Source organism: Sinocyclocheilus grahami, unplaced genomic scaffold (assembly GCF_001515645.1).
Source record: "Sinocyclocheilus grahami isolate Dianchi unplaced genomic scaffold, SAMN03320097.WGS_v1.1 scaffold113.1, whole genome shotgun sequence".
NCBI classification, from domain to species: domain Eukaryota; kingdom Metazoa; phylum Chordata; class Actinopteri; order Cypriniformes; family Cyprinidae; genus Sinocyclocheilus; species Sinocyclocheilus grahami.
In genome coordinates this window covers 820,565-834,733 of record NW_015505292.1, presented here as the reverse complement: position 1 = coordinate 834,733, position 14,169 = coordinate 820,565, and the positions used below count along the sequence as shown (strand labels likewise).

Here is a 14,169-nt window from a genome sequence, read left to right as displayed (position 1 = left end):
TGATGTAAAATGTGTAAAAGAATGAGTGCCGTGGTAAAGTACATTCCTGCAGGCTGTAAAAACCACAAACAACCTCTTTCAGAACTGCTCACTGAGGCCAATGCTAAATCTTTGTTCGCTAGGTGCTACTTGAGTAAAAACAGACTTGTTTCCTCTCAAACTGCTTAAAATATAGACTGATTTACTTAAAAACAGCATTCAGATTGATATTGGCTTTATTTGGAAGGGATGAAAGTTCATAACGCAAGTAGGCTATGCGTTGCATTTTCAACACAAGGAGCGCCAGCGGACATTAGCACAAATGTCTATATTCTGTCTTTCAAGCTAACTGCTGTCATGACATTTCTGCTAAGCATTATCATCGTTTTCATTTAGTTTAAGCTGAAGTATGAAAATAAACTAAATAAATTAAAGCTTAAAAATTATATCGTTAAAAAAAACTAAAGTTAAAACGGAAAATATACAAATAAATCTAATTCAAAAATATTAACAAAAACTATAATAGTATATCAATTATGCTTAAATATCACTCTTATTAATAAAGTTAGAGATGAACAGATTTGCTGGAGCTGTAACCAAGCAGTTAATGTACATGCTCAAAATTGCCAAAAGGGGTGCTTATAGCACCCATTAGCCAAAACATCATTTTCTACAGTCAGTTTTCTCTTTTAAGCCAACAATGGCAGACTTCAGCTAAGAAAAAATGACTGAAAAGATGGCAAGATAAGACATTGTTAAGAACAGAATAGCCAGAGATGTGACTTAACGGTTAGCAAACATGCTAATATAAAAGATTCCTCCTCTCACTACTGTCTTTATCAATAAAAGGTGACCAAAAAGCCCCAAATGAATAATGAAGACTTTAGGTGTGCTAAATTTCTCTCAGGTAACTCTTTAAAACAGATATCCAGAGTCATAAAGAGTTATGAGAGTTTAAAACAGATAACAGAGTCATCCAACACACAAACACACACCCACACACATCTACTTACTTTCATGCTTTTCAAACATATCCAACATGGTTTGAAGGATCTCCTCATTAACACGAGCAATTCCATCCCACACACAACAGTGTTGACTCAAATGTAGCTGATATATACAGCTAAATGTGTTAACTTCCCCTTCATTCAAAACCCTTGGTTGAGTGTGTTCAGACAGCCATTCAGAAGATGTCGGAGGTCCTCCAGAATTGGCTAAACCCCAGAACCTGTCCTTTCTCCTGAGACTGGAGCAGTCGTCTGAGGTGTCTTCATAAGAACCATCTCTTGTTCCTCCTGTTCTGAGAGGAGATGCCAACTGAGAATGACTTCCTGCTTGGTCCATTGAGAAGACAATTCATTTAGGTCTGTTTCCAGTGGTGCAGGTCTTTGTCTTGTTTGCAGACGATGACTTCACAGAGCTACTAATGTCCTGAGCTTTTTTTATTTCTGGTGGCAACGTGTCCCTGACTCTCCTACGCTTCTATTAAGATGGATAAATGGTCTGTCTGATACATTCTGAGTCGTTTTCCCAGAGAATGTGCCGATTGATTTGTGAAAGAAGCTCTTGTGATTTCGGTCCTGCCTTTTCCTTTCCTCCATGGATAAGAGAGGGGAAATTAGAATACAGCTCTCATGTTTACACCAGCCCAGGGAACTTCCCCTGTGGAGAAGAGTTTTTCTCTCTACACAAAGTTCTGACAGGCTGAGAATGGACACACACACACGTGCACTGGTGGGCCTTGGCAACTCCTTGACATCCATAGCCTTTTACATGCAGATGAGTGCTGTTTTGTTTTCTTGTTCACCCTCAGACTGGCCTGACATTGGCCTCAGACTGCTCACTTATTCATAAATAATCAGTGTTGTTTTATACAAAAAGTCACTGTAAATGACCTTGTTCAAACTAGGCATTAGAGTTAGGGAGTAACTACCTAAAAGTAGCAACACTTGTCCAGTAGAAAATGTTTAGTACAGTGACATTAAGACTGTTTTGAAACAGTTTTTCCAGTAACAAGCAATATTTCCAACATATAGCGTTGTAACATGGTAAAACATCGTAATTGCAATTTTTACCTCACACGGTTTCCAGACTGTCTTCTCTTTCAAATGTAGCACTGGGATATCTGATTTATTTTAGTGAACTGTTAAACGATTCACTAAAATAATTTGCTACAAATTTCTAAAATGACTCATTATGAATCACTGAACAGATTTACTATGAAAAAAAGATCCACTATGAAGCACTGAAACGATTCACTTGGAAGCTATTTATTTTTGGCCATGAGTAGCAGCCCCTGCGATTAATTTGATGTCATTTTTGTAGCGAAATATTTACATAAACATAGTTAACGAGTTTTCTAGTTTTATCATTTTCAGTTACAGTTTCAACAAAGCTGCCCAAACATTGTTAGTCGCAACTCAAGTTTAATGGTTCTATATGTTTTTTTTTTCTTTTTTTCTGCATTTTTATATGTTGTGAATGAGTATGCTCATGTTTACCTGTCAGGTTCTCCAGAGAAGTATGGATGGATTTGCTGCACAGGCCTGTTCGTTCTATCCTTTCCTGCACTCCTGCCATAAGCCCAGTCTTATCAATTTCTGTTTGAGACCTACTGTACAGAGAGACAGGACAACCTGCTAGTCTGATGGAGTATCTAGGATAATACATTAAAGTTATCATAAAGGTGTCACCTGTACATGAATGGAGCGACAGTAGCCGTGTTGGGATGGTTGTATTGTTGCTGGAGCTGTGGAAGTTGTACACTGACTGTATTGCTGGCTGTTGAGTGGGTCTGAGCACCAAGAGTGAGATCTTGGCAACTTTTCTCTTCTGAAAATGCTAAGCTAGATGTAGAGCTGTAGTTTCTGCTGTCTTTCTGCCCTTTATGCACAGACAGACCTCCTATCTTGCCATTCCGTAACCGTTCTCCCTCCGGACCACAAGGGGGCGATGCTACAACCTTATTTGCAGCTGAACACTTTCCTCCCTGGCTTGGTTTAGGAATCCCACTCATGGCTGATTTGGCATTGTCTTTCTTGGCTTTGTTTCCTTTGGGAACAGACTTCTTAGTGTCGGGTGCAACATGTCCATTGGTTTTGGTATCTCTTTTAAGTTGTTCAGGTTCTGTAACAGGGAGCTTGTCTTTCTCTTTAGGCTTTGACTTCTCTTTAACTTTTTCAGTTGCTTTTGCCGAGGTTATTTTGGGTGCTAAAGCCCTTCCGAGTGTCAACTGTGCAATGCCCTTAAGCGCTAACTTGGGACTTGAGCTACCAGAACTGCTGGGAGTGACAGGCCTTTGGTTTCCAGGGAGGGCTTCAGGGTGTATGGGGCAAATCTGGCCGCCTTCTGGTTCAACAGCATTGACATCTTCCGTACTGACAACCTTGGAAGTTCTGGAACCCGTTTTGCTGTTGAAGAGCTTGAGCTTTTCCAGCATGGACTTCTGGGCGATCATCTTAGGAGGAACCTCAAGAGAATCTGGGGGTGGTTGTTTAACTGTGACCATGGAGGATGTAGCAGTGTGTTTAGCACTGAGCGACTTGCTTCTCCAGGGTTTAGAGGTGGTAGTTGTGGTGCTGGTGCAGCTGGGTGGAGGAATGGATGAGCTGACTGGTCCATGATCAACCATTATTGGTGATGGTGTGGCTTTCTCTGTAAATTCAAAATGATATATAACATTTTAGTAAGTCTTTACAAGCATTTCTGTGCTTCGCAATAGACGTTAAAAATTTATCTCACTCTGTGAGGCTCCTGAAAGTGTACTTTCTAAATAAATTGTATTTTTATTTAATGACAGAATTGTTAAAATATTATTTTGAAGGTTTGCAAAAATATTTCAAATATTAAACAAATATTGTATTATCAAAAATTAAAGGTGGGATAAGCTATTTTTTAAAAACGCTTTAGAAAACTGATTCGGGCCGAATAGCAAAACAAACTTGTAGCCAATCAGCTGTAAGGGGCGTGTCTACTCATGATGTGGAGGAGAGAGAGTTCAGTGCACAGGACGGACATTAGCGAGCCAAGCGACAGAAAGATAGAGATGGTGGATAAAAAACAAAAGAGGAAAATGTCTGCAGAACAAACAAAGGCTTAAGGCAATAAGGCAAGTAGTAGGACCCGTGTAAATATCGGATCAGCTTTCCAGCGCTGGAGAGAACTCGAGGATCGGAAGGCCTGAGATCTGACGCCGAGGTTGCTTTGTTTCTTCTCGATAGGCGAGTAACACCGTGTCTGGGCCGCAACAGCTAAAGTCTGTCTAGTACACTGGACGCGACAAAGCGACCGTTGAAACTCATTCAAAATTTGTGTCAATACGTCATAAATAGAACGCAGAAGCAGTTTTCTGTCTGGGATTTGTTGTGTCATGCCACGCCGCATCCAGTGTAGACCATAGATATGTATATCTATGGTGTAGTAGACAGCCTCACTGATTATGAATTCTATAGTATTTTGTCGCGCCGCGCCACTCACGTCCGGTGTAACATTGGTTTTGCTTTGTTTCACAGAATTAATCGTTGCTTGGGTTGCGTACGTATGTGTGGGGCGGAGCTATCAAAATAGGGGCGAGACCCTTTTGGGGTAGGGGCGTATTTGTTTTGGTGATTTTTAAATAACAACATTGGCTACCAGAAATCGCTTACCCCACCCAACCCTCTACATTGCGAGTAAATCACTCGCATATGCGACTAAATCTTACTCTGGGCGACTAAATAATGTCTAACATTAGCCATTGGCTAATAAATTCTTAGATTTTACACGCCAGTATGTGTGTGAGAGGCGTTCAACACAGATTTTCACTCGATAAACACGCTGACTGAGTGCTTGAGAGTTTTGCTCTCCGTCAAGCGATCTGTACTATTTGGATGAGCTCAATGGATCATGTCATGCACTCAATGGATGCGCAGTATGTAGCACGCAGCACACCTGTACTTGACGTACCGTAAACTAGTGTGAAGGCGCACGACTCGCCGTCGCTTTACTGATAGCGCTGGGTTTCTCACACATGCAAAGAGAGAGAGCGAGAGTCTTGCACACCACATGTAACTGCACACCACAACGCTACATGTAAACCATATTCTTTGTTGAGTTCATTTAGAATTATTCAGCTTTTAAGAACAAGCAGAAGATATGCCGGTGTCACGAGATTTTTGGTTTCCGAGATTTTCGTTTTAGTGGGCGGAGCATACATGAATATTCATGAGTTTCCCGGACATGCGCGTTGAACCAGGTGGAACTGAGAATTTAAGTTCATGCTCCTTGTATCTCAGCAGGTTTAACGGAATATTAAAAAAAATAAAATAAAAAAATAAAAAAAAGGTAAACATATTTACAGCGTTGCACAAACATATGCCTAAACTACATTTGTTCATCATTTTGTAACAGTTTATAATGTTTTTATTAGTCTGCACGTTTTGTGCAGTCGGCACTGACGGAATTATTGCAGACATTCAGCACACTTAATCTAGTTGTATAAATTGCTTTGATTTCAGTTCATTGTGCTGTAGCTTGCAATGCTTTAAATCTGTCTGTTGTTAGTTGTTATCATTTTAGTACAACAGCTGAAATAAACTTGTATTTGTGAACTAATCGTTTTTCATCTATGCTGGTGTGATTGTTCTTAAACTGTTAGGTTTAGGCTATATTTACAAAATGAATACCACACACACAAGCATGGAAGTGTTCCTGTAAGTACCAAATTTTGGATTAAACAAAATTGTATGGACAAAAGTTTAAAAGTAGCCTACATTTGGTACACTGTAAATGAGAAAACAAATACTTCACTGCATTTTACGGAATGGAATAAGCAATTTCATGTTAAAAAATAATTGTATTAACAAATGTTCATAAGTGTACTTGTGCTTGTTTTGATATGATATATACAGTACTGTTCTAAGGATTTGTATTAGTAAGGTTCTTGTTCATGCTCACCAACTACATTTAGGCTATCAGATAACAGATTACAATTTAAATGTTTTTTCCCTCTATGATGTCAGATCTCAACTTCTCTTTAGTGTCTCATGATCTTTCAGAGATCATTCTAATATGCTGATTTGCTGCACAAGAAACATTTCTGATTATTATCACAGTTGAAAATGGTTGTACTGCTTAATGAAGTGTGGAAAACATTATACAGTGACATGATTCCTTGATGTTCCTTGAAAGTTCAGAAGAGCATTTATTTGAAATGGAAATCTTTTTTATATTATAAATGTCATTTACATTTACTGTCATTTTTATTAAATTAATGCATCCTTGAAGAACAAAAGTATACATTTCTTAAAAAAAAAAAATCATAGTAATCCCAAACTTTTAAATGGTAATGTCATGTATCAAATGCCAGAATCAAGTTAAGAAATTTATTTTTTTAGCTTTATGATGTCATATTTTTATATGGCAGATTCTACAAGGACGTTTACATCACAATCTCTTGTCTCCTATATGTTGTCTTGTTTTGGTACATAAATCTTTTTAGTTTGTAACAAGGATTCAATATGATTCATGCTCAAAATTCAGAAAAACTTTACTTCGCATCCTCCATGAATATAATTTTCTTGGATTTTGAGTGTGAATCACTATTGAATTCATATTTTTAAAAACAAAATGTCACTGTCTCACTTAATATCAACAACCACACCAACACACGTTTTACCATCATCTTATCACAAGCTAATAAAGGCCACACTCCAATCTTTATTTCACTTTATTTTTTGTAATTAGAGGACCTTTTTATTTATTTATTTATGCATGCATGTTGTATGTATGTAGTCATTTAGCAGACGCTTTACACATACATATACATAACAAAAAGAAAACAAGTAGATAGAATGGAAAAGGAATAGAGAAAGCTAGTGTTAGAGGCCTTTTTTTTAAGAAAAGCAGTTGGAAAACAAATAGAGTGCAAGTGTTAGAGGGTCAAGTCAACAAATAGATAAAATAGAATTAGAATAGAGTGCTAGAGTTAAAGGGTCAAATAAAGATGAAAGGGATGTGTTTTTAGCCGATTCTTGAAGATGCTCGGATTGAGTTGGGCAGGTAATTCCACCAGGAGGGAACAATTTATGTAAAAAAACAAAAAAAGAAAGCCTAATTAAGAATATATAAGGTCAAGTCAACAAATAGATAAAATAGAATTAGAATAGAGTGCTAGAGTTAAAGGGTCAAATAAAGATGAAAGGGATGTGTTTTTAGCCGATTCTTGAAGATGCTCGGATTGAGTTGGGCAGGTAATTCCACCAGGAGGGAACAATTTATGTAAAAAACATAAAAACAACAAGAAAGCCTAATTAAGAATATATAAATGCTTATGACTTAGCCTATAAATAATGTTGCACGAGTGTTTGTTGTGCATCAAAATAGACCATGCATTTTTATCAATGATCATCGTGTATCATCCAGGTACAGTGCAACACATGTTCAAAGAACAGATGACAGAGAATAACAGTAGTGTAGGTTGCAAAAAGTTTATTAGGCCACTGATATGGTGATGAACTTTACTTCATTCATTGCCAGAAGATGACAGTTTCAAAACTTAAAAGGTAACAGAAGAGCATAAAAACAAATAATTGAAATGGTAGTTGGATCTGTGCTACTATTGGAAACCAGCTGTAATCATCCAGGTGTTCTGGGATTTTTGGTTTCACTGCAAATGGGACCTTAAACCTTGTGATAATCTTAATTTGTAAATTTCTATTTGTTTGTAAACGTTAAAATATTTTACATTGGAAACATGAAAAAGATAGATAGAAGATATTTTAGCAACATGTTTTTGCAGCAGTGTATGATTGTATCATAGTTTACAACCAGACAGCAGACAATTCACAACCAACATGGAGAATGCTGAACGGGGTAGGTTAAGACATGGATCCTCACACCAGTATACAAAAAATATGTCTACAGATACGTTTATATAGGTCTATTTCATTTGTTGCAGGCGTGGGTCAAATCTGTCAAACACTAGCAAATGTAGTCAAGCTGTCGACATTAGCTAGTGTGATGCCTGTAGGAGTTTGAAAATATGAGAGCGTACTGGATGAAGTGCTAAGAAAAGGAAGCATGAACTATGAAGAGGAATATTTGAAGTATGTGATGTGATGTATTAATATTTCTTTTCTACATAAAACCATGCCGTTTAAAAAAAGGAGACTGACTGTGAAGCATTTCTTGATATTTAAGAAATTGATTATTTGGTTAAATACAAACATAATTTCCAAGGCACCGTTTTTCATGTGACTAACAATCATTAAAACTACTTTTAAAGCTTACATTACATATTATATTATATTAAATCCATGCATTTTTATCAATGATCATCGTGTATCATCCAGGTACAGTGCAACACATGTTCAAAGAACAGATGACAGAGAATAACAGTTTATTAGGCCACTGATATGGTGATGAACTTTACTTCATTCATTGCCAGAAGATGACAGTTTCAAAACTTAAAAGGTAACAGAAGAGCATAAAAACAAATAATTGAAATGGTAGTTGGATCTGTGCTACTATTGGAAACCAGCTGTAATCATCCAGGTGTTCTGGGATTTTTGGTTTCACTGCAAATGGGACCTGCAAATGATAATCTTAATTTGTACATTTCTATTTGTTTGTAAACATGATAAAATATTTTACATTGGAAACATGAAAAAGATAGATAGAAGATATTTTAGCAACATGTTTTTGCAGCAGTGTATGATTGTATCATAGTTTACAACCAGACAGCAGACAATTCACAACCAACATGGAGAATGCTGAACGGGGTAGGTTAAGACATGGATCCTCACACCAGTATACAAAAAATATGTCTACAGATACGTTTATATAGGTCTATTTCATTTGTTGCAGGCGTGGGTCAAATCTGTCAAACACTAGCAAATGTAGTCAAGCTGTCGACATTAGCTAGTGTGATGCCTGTAAATATGTCTACAGATACGTTTATATAGGTTTATTTCATTTGTTGCAGGCGTGGGTCAAATCTGTCAAACACTAGCAAATGTAGTCAAGCTGTTGCACATCGACATTAGCTAGTGTGATGCCTGTGGGAGTTTGAAAATATGAGAGCGTACTGGATGAAGTGCTAAGAAAAGGAAGCATGAACTATGAAGAGGAATATTTGAAGTATGTGATGTGATGTATTAATATTTCTTTTCTACATAAAACCATGCCGTTTAAAAAAAGGAGACTGACTGTGAAGCATTTCTTGATATTTAAGAAATTGATTATTTGGTTAAATACAAACATAATTTCCAAGGCACCGTTTTTCATGTGACTAACAATCATTAAAACTACTTTTAAAGCTTACATTACATATTATATTATATTAAATCAGCATGGAAAATTTAGCATGTGATGAAACCAAACCCTCATTCAATATTTCCCTAATTTCATCAGTGGAAAATCAATGTCATTTCCCTGCACTGCTAAAATGGTGGCTTCCCTTGTATGTTTTATTTAATTATGAAGTTATTTACCAGCCTGCTGCATGAAAACTCAGTTTAGCAGTGCTTACCTTACAGGCAGTCTGAGCAAAATTCATAACAGTCTCATCTTCCTTGCATGTCTTCCTAACTGCTCAATCAAAGTTTTGTCATGATCACCGACTTTTTTCTCTCTCTCTGCTTCTTCTTCTGGTTTTGCCACAAGCACACTAATTAGAGCTGAATCAGTGAGCAGTAAACGCCTCATCATCATCATCATCATCACCATACCAGAGCCAGCAGCATGCAGCTGAGAGTCCATACAAACCACACACAGACATGTACATCATGCGTGTGCATTTGTGCAAACAGGGAAAATTGCTTTATATGGTTTTATGAATATGGTTTGAATACAGAAATCCACATATTCTGAGTCACTCAACTATGTGACATGTTAGAGGGGTTACCACCCTAAATAACTCAATGGTGAAGTAAACCGAGCCTGCCATAATGAAACAACAGTGGGCCAAAAATGTGTCAACAACACAGCATGCAATTACAGAATCATAAAACTGTGAACGTTAGGAGCAGTTACCCAACACCCAGATTGAACAAATCGAGGGTGGATGGTTTAGATCACTCATTCTGAGCAAGAAAAATGTTCAAATGAAAATACTGAAAAAAAACTATTGAAAAGTGTCCAATAACAGTTCAAAAAAATTGTTTTTGTATGTTTCTTTCTAAGCATTTACATATTTACAAATTCCGTTTTCTAAAAAATTAAATATAGGTTTTAAGTAATATATTTACATTTTAAAAATACCAGTTTTATATTCTGAAACAAATAGTTGCGTGTGCATTTGTGCAAACAGGGAAAATTGCTTTATATGGTTTTATGAATATGGTTTGAATACAGAAATCCACATATTCTGAGTCACTCAACTATGTGACATGTTAGAGGGGTTACCACCCTAAATAACTCAATGGTGAAGTAAACCGAGCCTGCCATAATGAAACAACAGTGGGCCAAAAATGTGTCAACAACACAGCATGCAATTACAGAATCATAAAACTGTGAACGTTAGGAGCAGTTACCCAACACCCAGATTGAACAAATCGAGGGTGGATGGTTTAGATCACTCATTCTGAGCAAGAAAAATGTTCAAATGAAAATACTGAAAAAAAACTATTGAAAAGTGTCCAATAACAGTTCAAAAAAAAAATTTTTTGTATGTTTCTTTCTAAGCATTTACATATTTACAAATTCCGTTTTCTAAAAAATTAAATATAGGTTTTAAGTAATATATTTACATTTTAAAAATACCAGTTTTATATTCTGAAACAAATAGTAATTATTTAAAAATAATATATTTAATTATAAATATAAATGTTATTTTCTGTTTTTTTTTTTTACCAAGTTGAGCAAGGTAAATTCTGATAAATCTCTACAATTTTCCACATGTAAGCCTTCTAAATTCACGGGTGTTGTGGCATAGTGGTTAAAGATCTGGGTGAAAGGTTATAGGTTTGAATCCCTCAATGAGCAATTTATTGGGCTATTGAGCAAGATGATTTTTCTTGTAATAAATATACACACTTAATAACAGCTTTTGCCAAACAACTGCTCACATGCTCTTACATAAACCACATGGATCATTTCAGATTGTGTAAAGGAATGTGATTAACTCACCTCTTTCATGAACGCAGGCAGAGATGGATGGCTTTAATCGGTCACATTGGTTGAAGCTTTGGCTGCGTCTGTTGGTGTTTGAGGTTCGAGGTTTACTCTCTCCGCCCGCCCTCCCCGAGGGACTCAGAAGCCTGACAGAGTTCAGTCAGAACAAACTCATCCTTTCTCTTCAAACAATAACTATTTATGCTGCTAAAACACAAGACTGGAGTGCCAATTATATAAATAAACCTCAGAGACCTGAGTCCACATCTGATCAAATGAACGAGAACAAAATGACTATTGAAGGGATCCACATGCTTTTTTAGACCTGATGACACAAGATTGGATTGTGTGGAATCACAAGATCACCAGTAGATGGTGCTGTGGTGTAATAATATAATGGGAGGACAAGGAGAGGTAAATAAGTTTGATACAGAAACATGGAAAGCTGACCTAGAGTTCTTTTTCTGAGCAACTGAGAGTCTGACAGCTTTTTTCTGGTTGGAGCCTTTCGATGGATGACTTCAAGATCAAGAGAAAAACGAAAGAGAAAGAGAAAGGGATGGACAGAATAGAAGTGTTAATTGTTAAGAAGAAATAACCAGTGTTGTTACTGTTAACTAAAACTAAAACTATTTTTAAAAAATGGTTAATTGAAATAAAGCTGATAAATTATAGAATATGACATAAATATTGGATTAAAAATGTAAAAAACTGTTGCCCTGGCAATTAACTGACATAAAATAAGTTTAAGTGGAAATATTAAAATGACTAAAACTGAAACTGAAATAAAAATAAAGCAAAATTAAACAAAATTAAAATTACATAAGCACAAATAAAATTATAAACATTTAAATCAAAATTGAAAACACAAAAATAAAAGCTAATTCAAAATATTAATAAATATTATAATAGCTTATACAAAATAATACTAAAATAACACTGGAAATAACAGAACTGGAAAGTTAGAAATGGAAATGAAATGTTACTTGTTAGAAATGTTGAGAGTGTAAAAAGTTAAAAAAGCTATAAAGAGTAGTTTAAAAGAATCTTAAAGTATACCAAATTGAATGCAATATTTACACAATTTACACAATCAGAAGTGTAATGATTTCAAAATGTAATATGCTGGCCTCTTTAAGAACTATGGTCACACCAAGTCTAATGCAACAAGAAGAACATTTTCTCATGACAATGTATTCGAAACAAAACAAAACAAAATAAAATAAATTTTTCTCCATCCTAATTATTTTAAGTTTAAAAGTTGATTATTGATGTGTCAATCCATCTGCTATGGAGTCTACGTCTATGAAGAAGCTATCTAGAATATGAGTTGGAGAATAATACCTGGACTGCAGGTCTGTCTGTGGTTTCTGTGCACATGGGGAGGAGGTGTAGTGTTGGTAGATGGGAGAAGGACAGGGAGCGCTACAGGGAGGAGTGTGAGGAGGCAGGCCAGGACTGGCACATCGGTGGGTCTGGTTGTTCTGGAGCAACTGAACATTGTTGGAGGCCTGTTTCAAAGTCTGCTGCTGCCGGAAGCGTGACAGAGTGAAGAACAAGCCTAAAATAGCCTTCAGATTGCCATTACGGATCTCTGTGGTTTGGAAGAAAAAGAAAAGAATCTTGCTGACATCTTGTTTCAAATATTAATGGCCACTGGTTTAGTTCAGAGTCCACTGACCTTCGGCACAAAGTCCCTTTATGTTCACCCCTTTAGCAGCCAGGAAGCCCAGACAGGCATCAATGTTCTCAATCTGTTTAAGAGAAAAGCATGGACATACATCAAGAGCTTGCTGTCTGAAATCAAGCCTAATAGCCCATTTTTAAATTGCTCCTCGGAAAATGTGACCCCAGCCATGGCTGGTTTGCACACTACACTCAGGCATACAGGGAATATAACCCAACAGATGGTGCTCAATAGGGTAGATTTGTGGTTTACAACCCCGTAGGTCAGTCCTGTGGTGTTCCTGTGACATTACAATGTATATCCTGACCACTGGTGAGTTGACAGACTATAGCACGCTGGTTAACACCAGGGTTTTAAGGTCAACAAGACCTGCGCCATTGTCCTCACTGAGGTTGTTTCTTAAAGGGACAGTTCACGCAAAAATGAAAACACTGTCATCATTTACTAATCCTCATATTAAGTCATGTATATTTTTTTACATAAATGGAAGATTTTCAGCGAAAAGGAACTTAACCCTGTAAAACCTGTTTTTTGTTGAGTATCATATTTGATATAAGCTTTTATGACTCATAAGTATGATGTAGGACAATATAAGGAGCTTATACTAGAGAATGAGAAAAAACACCTATAATTTATTCAGGGGCCCAAACTGAGCAAAAATATGCGAATTGGTGCAGATGTTGTTATTTAAACTGCCAAAAAGTAAGATGAAGCAGTTTAGTTCTTGGATAAAATGCACATAAATATCAATTGTCACTCTATATCTCCCAATAATGTTTTAGATGGTTTTTAAATGCTTAGCTTTATGCATTGTTTTATGAATGGAGACGTTATTAGAATTATACTAAAAGGCCTTTTACTTGCTAAAAAAAGTATAAATTGTCATTACGACGACAGAAAGAATGTAGCAGATTGTGTACAACAAGCTTTCCAGCAAAGTTTTGATCATGTTGATGATTTAGAAATTACATGATTATATGATACAGTAGGATATATAAGGATTAAACTTCAGTGCACTCAAACGAAACCATATTGAGCACATGCCGTATGAAATATATTTATGGTGCTTTTTATGTCTGTTTTGGAGTTTGACAGTCTGTGGTTTGTTTCTTTTCCCAACATGCAGGACAGAAATGGCAATAAACCAATTTTGAGTCTTACCATTTGAGAGCGACTCTCTGGGAATCCGTTGATATCGGTAATCTTCTCATTTGCTGAATGGAAAGATGAAAAAAAATGAATGGCACTGAATTAAAGTAACACCATTTTATTACTGTTTGTTGGTTTTATGAAAACATCATCGACTGGCTTTTGTATGTACAACAGGAATCCTGTTTCCAGGAACAGCAAATGTTTATTTTATTTCGGCTTAATAAAATGTTCACAGCCCAGTTTGTAGCCTCATAAACCAT

At 36.3% G+C, this 14,169-nt stretch overlaps 1 protein-coding gene across 1 annotated transcript in view; it reads right to left on the bottom strand.

Moving 5' to 3' along the window:
• Window positions 1-14,169, bottom strand: part of LOC107589197 (neuron navigator 2-like) — a 90,173-nt gene that overhangs the window by 64,339 nt on the left and 11,665 nt on the right. The window contains exons 4-8 of the mRNA XM_016277561.1: window positions 12,752-12,824; window positions 12,415-12,664; window positions 11,086-11,216; window positions 2,673-3,633; window positions 2,481-2,590 (exon numbers count right to left, since the gene is read on the bottom strand). Coding sequence (XP_016133047.1) covers window positions 2,481-2,590; window positions 2,673-3,633; window positions 11,086-11,216; window positions 12,415-12,664; window positions 12,752-12,824 — 1,525 coding nt within the window. The remainder of the gene's footprint in view (window positions 1-2,480; window positions 2,591-2,672; window positions 3,634-11,085; window positions 11,217-12,414; window positions 12,665-12,751; window positions 12,825-14,169) is intronic.